The following is a 17103-nucleotide window of genomic DNA, read 5'->3' as shown; positions in this document are numbered from 1 at the left end:
TGGAAAGGACCTTGACATGGTACCTGGGCTTGTCCCATTTGGCCAGATGCGGTAACTAACCTTTCCATTTTTGCTTTTAAATCTTAGCTGTGAGCTTGCTAGTGAGTGCAGGGTTTTCTCTGTGTGTTGTATTAATTTGTTTTGTAATTTCCCCTATGGTTCTTGCACCCAGACCTGTCTGGGGTTAACTGCCTGTGACTCTGGGGACAGTACAGCTTCTTGTAAGTGCCACTGAGCACCCAGGGCTGGGCATGTTGCAGGGTCATGGGATGTGTACCCGGTCCGGTCTAGGAGTGCAGTTCCCTTCCGTGTTTTATCTATGTATATATACAGTAAACTCTCAGTTAACCAGAACTCAAGCAACCAGAATTCTCAAGCAACCAGAAATAAAAAATTGAAGATACTATACATTAAAATTAACACTAACTTTGCTCTGCAGCTTCCTTTCTCTATAGTGGGCTGTCAAAGGTGAAAACAAGCGCTTTTAATGCCACTAGACCCTACATAACTGCTCTTGAAAGTTGCGAGCACAAGGCAGTCTGAGAAATAGACATCACGCTGCCACTGGGTGCCCGGGACTGAACAGAGGCGGCATTAATATTAATGAATCATTTGTTTTTATTTACTGTATTTAAATATTAACATCAAGTAAATACAGTGTTTATAGTATGGGTTATAGAACCTAGTTAGGCCTATTTTTAATAGTAACTCTCAAGCAACCAGAAACTACACTTATCCAGAATCTACCAATCCCCATGGGTGCCGGTTAACTGGGAGTTTACTGTATCTATATCGATCTATCTATCTATCTATCTATCTATCTATATATCTATATATATCCATATGAAAAATAGAGGGCACTGACAGGTCTTTTTATAGTTGATTCTTTATTTATTATTATTATTTATTATAATTTTTTACTGAATAAATAAAGAATCAACTATAAAAAGACCTGTCACCCAGGCATTACAGAAAGAGAAGAAAGGTTGGAGTGCAGAATATATATATATATACATATATATATATTTTTATTTATATATATATATATATATATATATATATATATATATATATATATATATATATAGTAACAAGGGAGAGCACTCTCACTCAGTATATCAACTGCCAGGGCTCTAATGTAATTAAATATAGCTGAACACAAAACTGGCACTCTCTGGTCTTTCCAAAAAAATCCTTTACTGTGAAAGTAGTGACGTTTCGGGGACAGAGTATCTGAGGAAGGGGATACTCTGTCCCAGAAACGTCACTACTTTCACAGTAAAGGATTTTTTTGGAAAGACCAGAGAGTGCCAGTTTTGTGTTCAGCTATATATATACACAGTTCAGAAAAGAGCACTCTCACCTTAATAGCAACTGCCAGGGTGCCAACTTTTAAGTATATCAAGTAGAGGAAGGGGAGTGTGTCCCCGAAACATCATACTTTTTCAAATAAAGTACACATGAAAAGACCAGAGAGTGCCTTCTTCTACTTGATAGATATATCCTGCAATTAACTGTTGTATTTTTAAAATAACTTTTTTTTTAACTGAGAATCAGTTAAAACAACAACAAGCTCCTTTTTAGCAGATTTGACCCACAGCACCATCCACCAATTAGTAAAATTAGTCTGCTCTGGTCTTTGCAATCCTCACTCTGAATCAATTCAAATGAGTAAAAAAACAATTTATGCTTACCTGATAAATGTATTTCTCTTGTGGTGTATCCAGTCCACGGATCATCCATTACTTGTGGGATATTCTCATTCCCAACAGGAAGTTGCAAGAGGACACCCACAGCAGAGCTGTAATATAGCTCCTCCCCTAACTGTCAAAGCCAGTCATTCGACCAAAAACAAGCCGAGAAAGGAGGAACCATAGGGTGTATTGGTTACTGTAGTTTAAATTTAAAAATTACCTGCCTTAAAATGACAGGGCGGGCCGTGGACTGGATACACCACAAGAGAAATAAATTTATCAGGTAAGCATAAATTGTTTTTTCTCTTGTAAGGTGTATCCAGTCCACGGATCATCCATTACTTGTGGGATACCAATACCAAAGCTAAAGTACACGGATGAAGGGAGGGACAAGGCAGGAACTTAAATGGAAGGAACCACTGCCTGTAAAACCTTTCTCCCAAATATAGCCTCCGAAGAAGCAAAAGTATCAAATTTGTTAAATTTTGAAAAAGCATGAAGCGAAGACCAAGTCGCCGCCTTGCAAATCTGTTCAACAGAAGCCTCATTTTTAAAGGCCCAAGTGGAAGCCACAGCTCTAGTGGAATGAGCTGTAAACCTTTCAGGAGGCTGCTGTCCAGCAGTCTCATAGGCTAAGCGGATTAAGCTTCTTAGCCAAAAAGAAAAAGAGGTTGCCAAAGCCTTTCGACCTCTCCTCTGTCCAGAGTAGACAACAAACAAAGCAGATGTTTGACGAAAATCTTTAGTAGCTTGTAAGTAAAACTTTAAAGCACGGACCACGTCCAGATTGTGTAACACAAGGATGGAACCACAATCTCTTGATTGATATTCTTGTTAGATACCACCTTAGGTAAGAACCCAGGTTTGGTACGCAGGACTACCTTATCCGTATGAAAAATCAGATAAGGAGAATCACATTGTAAGGAAGATAGCTCAGAGACTCTACGAGCCAAGGAAATAGCTACCAAAAAAAAAAAAGAACTTACCAAGATAAAAGTTTGATATCTATGGAATGAAGAGGTTCAAACGGAACTCCTTGAAGAATCTTAAGAACCAGGTTTAAGCTCCATGGTGGAGCAACAGGTTTAAACACAGGCTTGATGCAAACTAAAGCCTGACAAAATGCCTGAACGTCTGGAACATCTGCCAGACGCTAGTGCAAAAGAATAGACAGAGCAAAAATCTGTCCCTTTAAGAAACTAGCTGACAATCCTTTTTCCAAACCTTCTTGGAGAAAAGATAAAATCCTAGGAATCCTGACCTTACTCCATGAGTAACCCTTGGATTCACACCAATAAAGATATCTACGCCATACCTTATGGTAAAATTTCCTGGTGACAGGCTTTCGTGCCTGTATTAAGGTATCAATAACTGACTCGGAGAAGCCACGCTTTGATAAAATCAAGCGTTCAATCTCCAGGCAGTCAGCCTCAGAGAAATTAGATTTGGATGGATGAAGGTCCTGTCTCAGAGGCAGAGACCATGGTGGAAAGGATGACATGTCCACTAGATCTGCATACCAGGTCCTGGCCACGCAGGTGCTATCAGAATCACTGATGCTCTCTCCTGCTTGATCTTGGCAATCAGTCGAGGGAGCAGAGGAAACGGTGGAAACACATAAGCCAGGTTGAAAGACCAGGGCACTGCTAGAGTATCTATCAGTGTCGCCTCGGGATCCCTGGACCTGGATCTGTAACACGGAAGCTTGGCGTTCTGGCGAGACGCCATGAGATCCAGTTCTGGTTTGCCCCAACGGAGAATTAGTTGTGCAAATACCTCCGGATTGAATTCCCACTCTCCCGGATGAAAAGTCTGACGACTTAGAAAATCCGCCTCCCAGTGCTCTACACCTGGGATATGGATAGCTGATAGGTGGCAATAGTTAATCTCTGCCCAGTGAATTATATTTGAAACTTCTAACATCTCTAGGGAACTTCTTGTTCCCCCTCGATGGTTGATGTAAGCTACAGTCGTGATGTTGACCGACTGAAAACTGATGTACCTCAGAGTTGCTAACTGAGGCCAAACCTGAAGAACCTTAAATATCGCTCTTAGTTCCAGAATATTTATTGGAAGGAGAGACTCCTCCTGAGTCCACGATCCCTGAGCCTTCAGGGAGTTCCAGACTGCACCCCAACCTAGAAGGCTGGCATTTGTTGTTACAATAGTCCAATCTGGCCTGCGAAGGTCATACCTTTGGACAGATGGACCCGAGATAGCCACCAGGGAAGAGGATCCCTGGTCTCTTGGTCCAGATTCAGTTGAGGGGCCAAATCTGTGTAATCCCCGCTCCACTGACTGAGCCTGCATAGTTGCAGAGGTTTGAGATGTAAGCGTGCAAACGGCACTATGTCCATTGCCGCTACCATTAAGCCGATTACTTCCATACACTGAGCCACCAAAGGGCGCGGAATGGAATGAAGAACCCGACAGGAATTTAGAAGCTTTGATAACCTGGACTCCGTCAAGGTAAATTTTAATTTCTACAGAATCTATCAGAGTCCCTAGAAAGGAAACTCTTGTGAGTGGGGATAGAGAACACTTTTCCTCGTTCACTTTCCACCCATGCGACCTCAGATATGCCAGTACTACGTCCGTATGAGACTTGGCAATTTGGAAGTTTGATGCCTGTATCAGGATGACGTCTAAATAAGGGGCTACTGCTATGCCCTGCGGCCTTAGGACCGACAAAAGCGACCCTAGAACCTTTGTAAAGATTCTTGGGGCTGTAGCTAATCCAAAGGGAAGAGCTACAACTGGTAATACCTGTCTTGAAAGGCAAACCTGAGAAACCGATGATGATATTTGTGTATCGGAATGTGAAGATAAGCATCCTTTAGATCCACTGTAGTCATATATTGACCCTCCTGGATCAGTGGTAGGATGGTACGAATAGTTTCCATCTTGAACGACGGAATTTGTTTAAGATCTTTAGATCCAAAATCGGTCTGAAGGGTTCCCTCTTTTTTGGGAACCACAAACAGATTTGAGTAAAAACCCTGTTCCTGTTCCTCCTTTGGAACTGGGTGGATCACTCCCATAACTAGGAGGTCTCGTACACAGTGTAAGAATGCCTCTCTCTTTATCTGGTTTGCAGATAATTGTGAAAGGTGAAATCTCCCTTTTGGGGGGGAAGCTTTGAAGTCCAGAAGATATTCCTGGGATATAATTTCCAACGCCCAGGGATCCTGAACATCTCTTGCCCACGCCTGGGCGAAGAGTGAAAGTCTGCCCCCTACTAGATCCGTTACCGGATAGGGGGTCGTTCCTTCATGCTGTCTTAGAGGCAGCAGCAGGCTTTTTGACCTGCTTACCTTTTTTCCAGGTCTGGTTTGGTCTCCAGACCGTCTTGGATTGAGAAAAAGTTCCCTCTTGTTTATTATTAGAGGAAGTTGATGCCGCACCTGCCTTGAAGTTTCGAAAGGCACGAAAATTAGACTGTTTGGCCCTAGATTTGGACCTGTCCTGAGGAAGGGCACGACCTTTTCCTCCCGTGATATCTGCAATAATCTCCTTCAAACCAGGCCCGAATAGGGTCTGCCCCTTGAAGGGAATGTTAAGTAGCTTAGATTTTAAAGTCACGTCAGCTGACCATGATTTAAGCCACAGCGCTCTGCGCGCCTGTATAGCAAAACCAGAATTCTTAGCCGTTAGTTTATTCAAATGAACAATGGCATCAGAAATAAAATAATTGGCTAGCTTAAGTGCTCTAAGTTTGCCAAGTATGTCATCCAATGGAGTCTCTACCTGTAAAGCCTCTTCCAGAGACTCAAACCAGTACGCCGCAGCAGCAGTGACAGGGACAATGCATGCAATGGGCTGTAGGATAAAACCTTGTTGAATAAATATTTTCTTAAGGTAAACTTCTAATTTTTTATCCATTGGATCTAAAAAAGCACAACTGTCCTCGACAGGGATAGTAGTACGCTTTGCTAGAGTAGAAACTGCTCCCTCCACCTTAGGGACTGTCTGACATAAGTCCCGTGTGGTGGCGTCTATTGGAAAACATTTTTCTAAAAATAGGAGGGGAAGAGAACGGCACACCTGGTCTATCCCATTCCTTATTAATAATTTCTGTAAACCTTTTAGGTATTGGAAAAACATCAGTACACACCGGCACTGCAAAGCATTTATCCAGTCTACAAAATTTCTCTGGCACTGCAATGGTATCACAGTCATTCAGAGCAGCTAAAACCTCCCTAAGTAACACGCGGATGGTGTTCAAGCTTAAATTTAAATGTAGAAATATTAGAATGAGGTATCTTTCCTGAGTCATTAACATCACCCACTGACTGAAGCTCTCCTTCCTCAGCTTCTGCATATTGTGAGGCAGTATCAGACATGGTTCTTAAAGCATCAGTATGCTCTGCATTTTGTCTCACCCCAGAGCTATCTCGCTAACCTCTAAGTTCAGGTAGTCTGGCTAATACCGCTGACAGTGTATTATCCATGACTGCCGCCATGTCTTGTAAAGTAAACGCTATGGGCGCCCTAGATGTACTTGGCGCCATTTGAGCGTGAGTCCCTTGGGCGGGAGTCAAAGGGTCTGACACGTGGGGAGAGTTAGTCGGCATAACTTTCCCCTCGTCAGATTCCTCTGGTGGTATTTTTTTTAAAAACAGAATATGATCTTTATTGCATAAAATGAAATCAGTACATTTGGTACACATTCTAAGAGGGGGTTCCACCATGGCTTTTAAACATAATGAACAAGGAGTTTCTTCTATGTCAGACATGTTTATACAGACTAGCAATGAGACTAGCAAGCTTGGAAAACACTTTAAATCAAGTTAACAAGCAAATATAAAAAAACGGTACTGTGCCTTTAAGAGAAACAAATTTTGTCAGAATTTGAAAAACAGTGAAAAAATGCAGTAAATCAAACGAAATTTTTACAGTGTATGTAATGGGCTAGCAGAGCATTGCATCCACTTGCAAATGGATGATTAACCCCTTAGTTCAAAAAACGGATAAAAAAAACGAAATAGACTTTTTTTACAGTCACAACCAACTGCCACAGCAAGCTGTGGTCCTACCTTCCCCAATAAACGACTTTGGAAAGCCTTTGAGCCCTTTAGAGATGTCCTATAGCATACAGGGGACTCCTGAGGGAAGCTGGATGTCACAGTTTGTAATTTTAACTGCACCAACTGTAACTTTTATACTATAACAGTGGAAAGCCTCAGTAAAACTGTTTCTAGTCAAAATTTAAGCCAGCCATGTGGAAAAAAACTAGGCCCCAATAAAGTTTTATCACCAAAGCATATATAAAAACGATTAAACATGCCAGCAAACGTTTTATATTGCAATATCATAAGGGTATTACCCCTGGGAGTAAGCATGATACCAGTCGTTATTAAATCACTGTATTCAGGCTTAACTTACATTAATCCGGTATCAGCAGCATTTTCTACTGTTTTCCATCTCTAGAAAAAATTATAACTGCACATACCTGATAGCAGAATAAACTGCACGCCATTCTCTCGCTGAAGTTACCTCATCTGTGTAATCCCCTCAGACATATGTGAGAACAGCAATGGATCTTAGTTACAACCTGCTAAGATCATAGAAACCTCAGGCAGATTCTTCTTCTATTTACTGCCTGAGATAAAATAGCACAACTCCGGTACTATTTAAAAATAACAAACTTTTGATTGAAGAAAATAAACTAACTATATTTAACCACTCTCTCCTACAACATCCTAGCTTGTTGAGAGTTGCAAGAGAATGACTGGCTTTGACAGTTAGGGGAGGAGCTATATTACAGCTCTGCTGTGGGTGTCCTCTTGCAACTTCCTGTTGGGAATGAGAATATCCCACAAGTAATGGATGATCCGTGGACTGGATACACCTTACAAGAGAAATAAATAATAATTTGGTTTTACTATTAAAATGTATTAACAAAATTGCAGCCACAGCTGTCAACAGTCAACTATTAGTCTGCTCTGTCTACTCAGTGCTCCCTCTGACTGCAGTGCAAAATCTATCAGTCTCTAGTCTCCACTATTCGTCTCTCTCAGTCAGACGTCTTCTAACAAAATGAGCTCCTCTCAGCACTGAGTTTTCACGCCGATGAGGAGGAAAAGCCTAGTCAACCGTTGGCACGTGACCGGAGTTGATGACGTCTGCATCTCACTCACACAGGCTGAACTGTGCGATTAGGGATGTATAGGAGCTGGGTTTAGAGCGGCGCCTGCAGGCTGTTTTAAATAAAGTGCAGATTTATGCCAGGCATCTAGACTCTACCGCACGTGCGGTTTAAAAAAAAAAGAGCATTTTTTTTTCTAAACACAGTCTGGCTTGCCTTTTTGGTGAGTAATTAAATATAATTTTTCCAATAGGGGGGCTATTGGAAAAATTATATTTTATTTAGCCAAAAATTATTTTTTTTCCTTTTGTCTCTATGGGTTCACGTGCGCCTGTGCGCCTCTCGAGGAGCCTCCACTGGTAGGTAATTTAAAGTATCCATGCTTTTTTTTGTGGCATATTTAAAATGAATCTTGCCCTGTTTATGCATCCTATAACTAGTTCCAACTTTGGCTGTTTTTGTTTTTGATGTGATATAGTCAGATTCTTTCAATGTTCCCTCTAAATACTTTTAGCTGTGTGCGCAAAAAAAATTACCTATGCAATTTTCAGATGTGGACTTTAATCTGGAGTGTAGTCAAACCTGAAAATGCTGTAAATTTAGTAAGCGATGGTTGTGTCAAGCAGGTGTTCGAGTATAATATATATGATTAAACTAACATGGAAAGTGTATAGTAGAGAAATAAACAAAAAAATCTGCTACTTAAACAGAGCAGGGCAGCTTTGTGCATTTGTGTTATGAAACAGGAATAACCTTACTAAGAGCCCTAGTAGAAATCTATAACCTGAGGAAAATAAATGTGCTAAAATGGATTTATGGATCTGCACTTTTCAGCATGAATTACTGGAGTGTGCACCATACTTATGCTGGCACAATAAATATTAACAAATGGTTTGCAATATTAGCACAAAAATACAAATGGTTTGCAATATTAGTACAAAAATACAAATGGTTTGCAATATTAGCACAAAAATACATATGGTTTGGAATTTGTGCCAGTGGTGTTTAAACTCCCACCATAAACATCTGTATTGTTGTGCTCAATTTGTAATCCAACTCTTAGGCCCCCATTTATCAAGCTGCGTATACACCTCTGGGGGGCGATCGCTGTCATGCAAGCCTCCAGCCAAAAGTTAGGAAGCAGTGGTCATTAGACTATAGCTTCCTAACCAGTACACCAGCTATTAGCTGGCGGATTAAATCCCCCCGGGTACATTGAAAACCCCCTACTTGTGCGTTATTAGGCTAGCTCGAGCAGGGAATGCACAAGCTGCGATCCCGCTGCGATCACGGGTGGACAGGTTCGTGTGAGTGAACATTGTCCGTCCAAAAGTTGATAAATGCCGGCCTTAGTGTTTTATGCTTGTTTAAAGGGACATGAATCACATTTTTTTCTTTTATGAGCATATAATTTTAAACAACTATCCAATTTACTTCTGTTATCAAATTTGTTTAGTTCTCTTGGTATCCTTTGTTGAAAAGCATAGCTAGGTAGGCTCAGGAGCTGGAAGCTAGCTGCTGATTGATGGTTGCATATATATGCCTCTTGCTTTTGGGTTACCTATGTGTTCAGCTAGTTCCCAGTATTGCATTGCTGATCCTTCAATAAAGGATACAAAGAGAATGAGACAAAATTGATAATAGGAAATAGGAAAGTTTCAAAACATCTTAATCATAAAATAAAAATTGGGGTTTCATGTCCCTTTAAAGCAATTTAATAACTTATTCTATTTCTATGTTTGCATTTTATGAATTTTGAGTTGTGAAAATATTATTTTCTATTCTTTATTTTTCATTAAAAGTTTCTAAATATATTTTGTTTTTAATACATTCAGAATATATACAGATGATATGTAACTGCAAGGTATCAGTTCTTGAACTGTAATTTTTTATGTATAATTGCAAATACAACTTTCTATCCATTTCTTTCCTTTCTTTCCTTTTTTTTATTACAAAAAAATGGCTAAAATAAACAACACATCAGGATACCAGAATATTTAGCTTGTATGGCTTAAATTCCTATTTTCACCTATGTGTTTTCAGCTGGGTTTTATTATTGTGGCAAGTAGTTGCAAGAATGGCATTTCTGTTTGTCAAAATAAGTTTTACTGTAAATTAGTGGAACATGCACTCATTAAAACTTCCCACTAAAAGGTCAACATCTTTATATCCAATTGCTGAAAACCTTTCTAATTAATTTTATTTTGTCCTTGTATAAATAAATACAGTTAGTAACATTATTAAAAGGTCATATTTGAATCCATTATTCCAGTCTTGGATAACTTATTTGTGATAAATGTTCTATTACCTTATGTATGCTGTTTGTTAAATTCTATATGATATGATATTTCCATATCTTATGACTTAAACACGTTTTATTGGGATATTTCAACAGTTTCTACAAACTTAAGAAATAAAATCTATAATCCTGCAAGAGTCACTGGCTTCCACTTATTAATAAGCAGTTGAACAAAGTTCCCAGGCAAGTAACCTGTCCACCTGATCATTGGTAGTGAGGCAACATCTGATGGCCCCACTTATTATTGCACAAGCTAATGCTCACATACAGTAGCCCCACCCCAGCTCTTGTGCAACCAATCATGCAAGAGTAGGAGTTGTCAATAACTCCAGGCAGATCAGTTCAGGGTGATTTAACTCCACCACTTTAGAGGTGACAGAGAGGTGAGGAAGCAGTAGTCTTTCAACCGCTGATTCTTAACATGCAGTTACAGGTCTCTCTTAAGCAAGGACCTTAAAGGACTCCGAAGCTGCATCAGCAGGTTCATAAATGTAGCGCAATGTCATAGTCACCACATTTCTATAAAAGAATATATAGGACCAACTGAAATATGGAAGAAGATTAATAAAACATCTATTGAGTATATGTAATACAATACAGAATATTTATAACAAAACAAGTATGTATACTGTGCACAAAAGGATCTATATGAGAGGCCAAGGCAATAGTTGCAACGTCTTTCCCTTCAAAATTGATGATCCTCAGAAAGAAAAGAAAACACAGGGCAATTGTGAAATCCCATTTAGTAATCAGGTAAAAGAGACCAAGATATACTCACATTGCTTTGAGCTATAAACCTGTCTCACTAATTGAGACCCTTAACAGATGACAGGACAACTGGAACTGGAGCTTGATTAAAACAATTACTGACTGTCAAAACAAAGCAGCTTGTGTATAGTCCCCCCTCCTAGTGACGTCACGTCCAATAAAAAATGTCCGACATACGTTTCACTAATGCGTTTGGGCCTCTAAGCCAAAAAGACAACACATTTAAGTTCATGCCAGAATTTATTTTCTCACTCACACTTACAAAGAATTTGATTGCTGCCCATGTTGTATGATGTTTTATGGAATATTCACCCAGAATATATTAGAAAAGTAAACCAAACTGTGGCTTGTGCCTCTAATTCAGTCAGTGAACACAGTCCATGTGATATTTTTCTGTGTTTATTATTTTTCAAATACGTTTCACATTGCTTTAGAATACCAAAAATGGCTGAATTAAATTTACTAATTTTTGAGATGTACATTTTATTTTTTAATTTTGTAATGTGAGTCTGTGGGAAAACATTTATCCAAGGCTGCCCTAAATGGCACAATAAATGAAGTGAAACAAAAAAAACTTAATTAGCAGCTCATTACATTGTTATATGCATGCGAACTTGCATACTAATAAATACTGAATGATTGGTAGACACAGTCCCATAGAACAAGCTACTAATTAGTACTGGTTTTTTTAGTCTCTCAGTGTATTTGTCACTTGTACACATTCCAAAATGATTTACATTCAAATCTACTGTCCTTTACTACATTTCATGTCTACTACAGAAAATAGGCTTGTATGTTCTCTTTTATACATAGGCTGCTACATTTCATGAAACTGTAAAGTTTCTTAAAGGACAATCAAATACTCTAGAATTGCACAATCGAAAATACCCCCTTTATTATATACGCATGTGCATATACATATATAACTGGATTTTTTTAATTAGTATGCTCTATCTGAACATGAAAGTTTAATGTTGACTTTAACGGCTCTTAAAAAGTGATTGCAAAGTTTAAAGACGAATCCGGCTTCCTCCAATCGGTGTGCCCCCTTTGGCGTCCAGCTCGTGGGGCATGCAACGATTGGAGGAAGCCTGATCGTCATCAATATGCTAATGAAAGCAGGAGCTGTGGGCAGAGGATCAGCGTTATGTTTACCATAACGCAAAGGTAAGTATTTTTAAAAAATAAGTGTTTTGTAAAATTTAATGATTGAAAGTGCCCTGTTTTTAAGATTATTTTTAGTTACTGGACACTTATTCATTAAACTTTACAACCACTTTAACAACTGTATTCCTATACCTATTGATCTATGTTCTTACAGTAATGACTGAAAGAGTATTGGTAATTGGCAGTGGAGCCAGAGAAAATGCCCTCTCCCGAAAGCTGGCACAGTCGGCCCATGTTAAACAGATTCTTGTTGCTCCTGGGAACACAGACACCCCAGATGGTGAGAAGATATCAAACTCAGGTTAGTGTGCTGATCAGGTTGATTTCTGTCCGCCGCCTCAGAGCAGGCGGACAAGTTATGGAGCAGCGGTCTTTAGACCGTCAGGCTCGCCGGAAACAAGGGGCCTCAAGCTCCATACGGATCTAGACAAATATGCCCCATTGACTTCACCACAATTAATTGCTTTTGTATAATCTCAGGATTTTTTGTAATTCTTTTTAAACCTTTTGCTTATTTATAGAAATATTTCACTTTCTATCACAACTGCACATCAATTTATTCTTAAATGATGGAATATGGTTTATGTTTTATTTAAACAAGTAGACACATTGTAAAGACAGTTACTTCCCAAATAAATTACTTAAAGGGATATTAAACACTTTGAGATGGTAATATAAAATGATAAATTGTGTATATATAAAACAACTCTGCAATATACTTTCATTATTTATTTTGTCCTCTTTGCCTTTAATTCCATTCTGAAATTGTGAGCTTTTCAGTTCCTGTTAGAAATGGAAGTGCAGAACACTGTTAAATCCAGCACAACCATTGGCTGCACACTCTAATGACCTATGTATAACTGTCCCTAATTGGCCACAGGAGAGAAGGTAACACAAGTTACAACATGGCAGCTCCCAGTGTTTTATAGACACTAAAACTTTCTCTTATTTTGTCACTTTTTAAACAACTAATGAAACTTTAAAAAATACATCTACATGTTAGTCATGGACTAATCTTTTCTTTGAATGCATCATTCTATCTACATGCATTTAGTGTTTAATGTCCCTTTAAAGGGCCATAATACCCAAATGTTTAAACACTTGAAAGTGATGCAGTATATCACCTGAACATCTCTATGTAAAAAAGGAAGATATTTTACCTCAAAAGTTTCTCAGTAGCCACATCCCATTGTAAAGGACTTCTAAGCAGCAAATCAGTATGTCTGTCCTGGGACAGCAGAAGGAGTGAGCTTTCGTGCACACTTATCTTATTTACCTATTCAGTGTAAGGAAGTTTACAATGAAATCTCATGAGAGTTAAGTGAAATCTCATGAGATCACAGTAAAAGAGTTCATGACCTCAGCACTGCTGATGTTGATTGGCTGATGTTCATTTCTTCATTTTTTATTTTTTTTTACCTGCAGCTGAGTATAACTTTTTACACAGAACTTACTCTGCTGAGCTGAGGAAATTGTGAGGTAAAATATCTTCCTTTTGTATATAGAGATGCTCAGGGGATATTTTCCTGTCAGCTTTTTACAGTTATACTGCATCAGTTTCAAGTGATTTAGCACATAAGTATTATGTCCCTTTAATTTGCCCTTGAGCTTCAGTTCTGTTTCAAGGTTATTGTAAGCGGTTGGAAAACTAGAGATCTCCTTAGCTTTCAGTCATTTTACAATATATTCAAATAGCAAAGACAAGTATTAATGGAATTTAAAGGGATATTAAACAGCCTGTTTTATTGTTGTGATAAAAAAGAATAAACAGTGGATTGGTCTTAATAGAAATCATTGCAATATGTATTCATAATTTTAAAAGGATTTTACCATTATTATTTTTTTAACTTAATTTGTGCAGTGTTCATTACTTCCTGTCAAGGCCCTACAAAGGGGCTGGGGTCTCTACAGGAAGGGATATCTAGCTTAATTAAATAAATCTTCTAGAGTAACATGAGCTGGTTTACTATTCAAAAAATGCTAGAGAGACTATCTGCTTTTCTCATGCTCAGAAGAGGCAGAAAGCAACTTAAGTTGAAAACATGTCTTTTCTCATATCTCCCTGAGGGCAGTGTCTACAATGAGAAATGCTCATTTTGCAAGAAAACAAGTAAGTTGTTTGCTGTATTTTTTACGCAATCTGTTTCTTTTTATATTTACTTTGATTTAACAAATTTGATTTTAATAAAGGATCACTGTTTCATATTCCTTTCAAGGGAGATACGGGTTACAGTTTTAAAAAAGTTTCCAATTTACTTTTATTATCAAATTTGCTTCGTTCTCATGTCATTCTTTGTTGAAGAGATATCTAGATAGGTAGCATGCACATGTCTGGAGCACCACATGACAGGAAACAGTGCTGCCATCTAGTGCTCTTGCTAATGTACAACATTGTTGCAAAGCTGCTGCCATATTGTGCTGCCGACACGTGCACACTTCTGAATTTACCTTCCTGCTTTTCAGCAAAGGATAACTAGAAATGTAAGAAAATGTAATAATAGAAGTATGTTGGAAAGTTGCTTAAAATTGTATGTTCTATCTGAATCATGAAAGAAAACTGTTGGGTTTTATGTTTCTTTAAAGTCTGGTATTAACCACGTTTTTATAGTCCTTCAATAAATATTTATATACATATTTTTATTGGTGTTTTATCATGAACGAAATGATTTGGGTTTTAAGTCCCTTTAAGTTAAGGTGACCATATTGCCGCTTTAAAAAGGGACACATATGAAAAATACATATGTCAGGGCTGTTTTCAGAAATGTTTTGTATATGTGCCCATTTTTAAAGTGGCAATATGGTCACCCTACTTTAAGTCAAGAACTAATGTCCAGTCATAGGACAGAGACGCTATCCTGAACACTGAACAGAAGTGATTGGCTGTCACTCTTCAAATCTTATCTCACATTATCTTTTTCATGCTCAAGTACCTGCCCTGAAATGATCTTTTGTGTATGTGTATGTAATTCTGAATATAAATGTATGTATATATGTGTATGTATGTGTGTATTTATGAATGTACAGTGTTTATGTATGTGTGGCTATTTGTATATGTGTATTTATTTATATGTATGTATGTGTGTACCTATGAATGTAAGTATATGTGTGTATGTGTATGGATGTGTATGTATATTTGTATGTGTGTATATACTGTGTATATATATATATTTATGTGTATATGTGAGTGTACTTATGAATGTAAGTATGTATAAATGTATTTAATTATGAATGTAAGTGTATGTATATATGTGTATGTATGTGCGTGTGTACTTATGAATGTAAGTGTGTGTATGTATGGATGTGTATGTATATACTTATGAATGTAAGTGTATGTATATATATGTAAGAGTTTTGAGCATACTGCCATACAAATCTATTATGTGAGAGATTTAGTGCACCTGGACTATGCGACATCCAGATGTTAGCACGCCTTAGATTTTTACTCTAGTGCTAATGTATTGTTTTCATAAAAAGCACTATTGGTTTAACTTAAACAATGTTAGTAAGCAATATGACTAATATTTTTGTGCTCCACTTGTAATAAAGCCCTGTGTCAGGAGGCAATATCCAGAAACAAAATGAGACAGGTTGAATTTGTTTCCACTTGCGGTCTCTCGGTTGGTCAGATTAACGCCATGCTGGATAGGTCCATGCAGAACTGTAGTAGCGCATAAATGCTTTGAATCTGGTATAAGCAAATAAACACGTACACAAGTTACCAGGTGAGTCTGTAACTGGGCTTTTCATTGAATTATTGAAAAACATGCAGAGAACCTAACCAAGAAGATCTTTATGAGAAAATCCAACCAATAATGGTTCCTAATAATAAGTAGCTTAGTATTGGCCTGTGGCTGTTTTGATTGGTCTGATTTTCTCTCAAATGTGTGCACATCAGACTTCAGATGCCCCTGTAGCCCCCCATGCTGGCAGTATGCCCACTTTAGACAGAACACACCTGCAGCCCTATAAGACAGTTGAAAAAAAATAAACAAACTATGGCCCCAGATTTCCCTACACCCCCATCTTCTTGTCAGATGAGATGGCACATATCAGACCTCTTACACAGATAGCCCTCTTGCACCATGACAATAATAGATTTTATCTACGTACCACAACGCAGCCCACCTGCCTGCACATTCATATACTCCCATATACTCATGCAGAAGTAGCTGCCCCTTGAAACCTAGCAACAAATGCTGATATGTTTGTATTGAAGCAATGTTTTTATGTTTCAGTACATACATATATGATAAACAAAAAGGCTGAAATTCAGAGAAATCTAAACCAATGTTAAGTATTAAAATAAAGTCATGTGAAATTATAAGCTAAGAAAAAAAAAACAACAACTGACTTTTAGATTATAATAGCTGTACTATAAAATTAATTGTTTCTTGATGTTTGTTTTTTTAAATATGTTTAATATATTACAGGGACATTAAACACTAAAAGGCCGAATTATCATTGTGCGAGCAGACCTGATCCGATATTGCAGATCATGTCCGCTGCACATAAATAAATGCTGACAGCATACGCTCTCGGAATTTATCATTGCACCCACAGTTCTGGTGAGCTGCTGATGCAATGCCGCCCCCTGCAGATTTGCGGCCAATCAGCCTCTAGCAGGGGGTGTCAATCAACCCGATCGTATTCGATCGGGTTGATTTCTGGTGATATCTGTCCGCCGCCTCAGAGCAGGCAGACAGGTTATGGAGCAGCAGTCTTTAGACCGCTGCTTCATAACTTGTGTTTCCGGCGAGCCTGAAAGCTCGCCAGAAACACGGGGCATTAAGCTCCATACAGAGCTTGATAAATATGCCCCTAAATGAATGCTAGATAGACTGATGCATAACATGTATATGTATTATTTAAAGTTTCATTAGTTTAAATAGTGACAAAATAAGTGTGAAGTTTTAGGGGCCAATTTATCATTTGTCGGACGGACATGATCCACTGTAGCAGACCATGTCCGCCCGACATCAATAAATGCCGACAGCATATGCTGTTGGCATTTATCATTGCACAAGCATTTCTCATGAAATGCTTGTGCAATGCCGCCCCCTGCACATTCGCGGCCAATCTCCCGCTAC

The 17103-nt window shown here is 38.4% G+C and overlaps 2 protein-coding genes across 3 annotated transcripts in view; one reads left to right on the top strand and one right to left on the bottom strand.

Moving 5' to 3' along the window:
• DNAJC28 (DnaJ heat shock protein family (Hsp40) member C28) overlaps positions 1-17103 on the bottom strand; it is a 128135-nt gene that overhangs the window by 34515 nt on the left and 76517 nt on the right. The gene's annotated exons all lie outside the window — the stretch shown is intronic.
• Positions 12173-17103, top strand: part of LOC128652233 (trifunctional purine biosynthetic protein adenosine-3-like) — a 124017-nt gene continuing 119086 nt past the window's right edge. The window contains exon 1 of the mRNA XM_053705171.1: positions 12173-12317. Within this exon, the coding sequence (XP_053561146.1) occupies positions 12173-12317 (145 nt within the window). The remainder of the gene's footprint in view (positions 12318-17103) is intronic.

The sequence above is a fragment of the Bombina bombina genome, chromosome 3, assembly GCF_027579735.1.
Source record: "Bombina bombina isolate aBomBom1 chromosome 3, aBomBom1.pri, whole genome shotgun sequence".
Lineage (NCBI taxonomy): Eukaryota > Metazoa > Chordata > Amphibia > Anura > Bombinatoridae > Bombina > Bombina bombina.
Note: the sequence above shows the minus strand (reverse complement) of the source record. Positions and strands in the feature narration are given on the sequence as shown.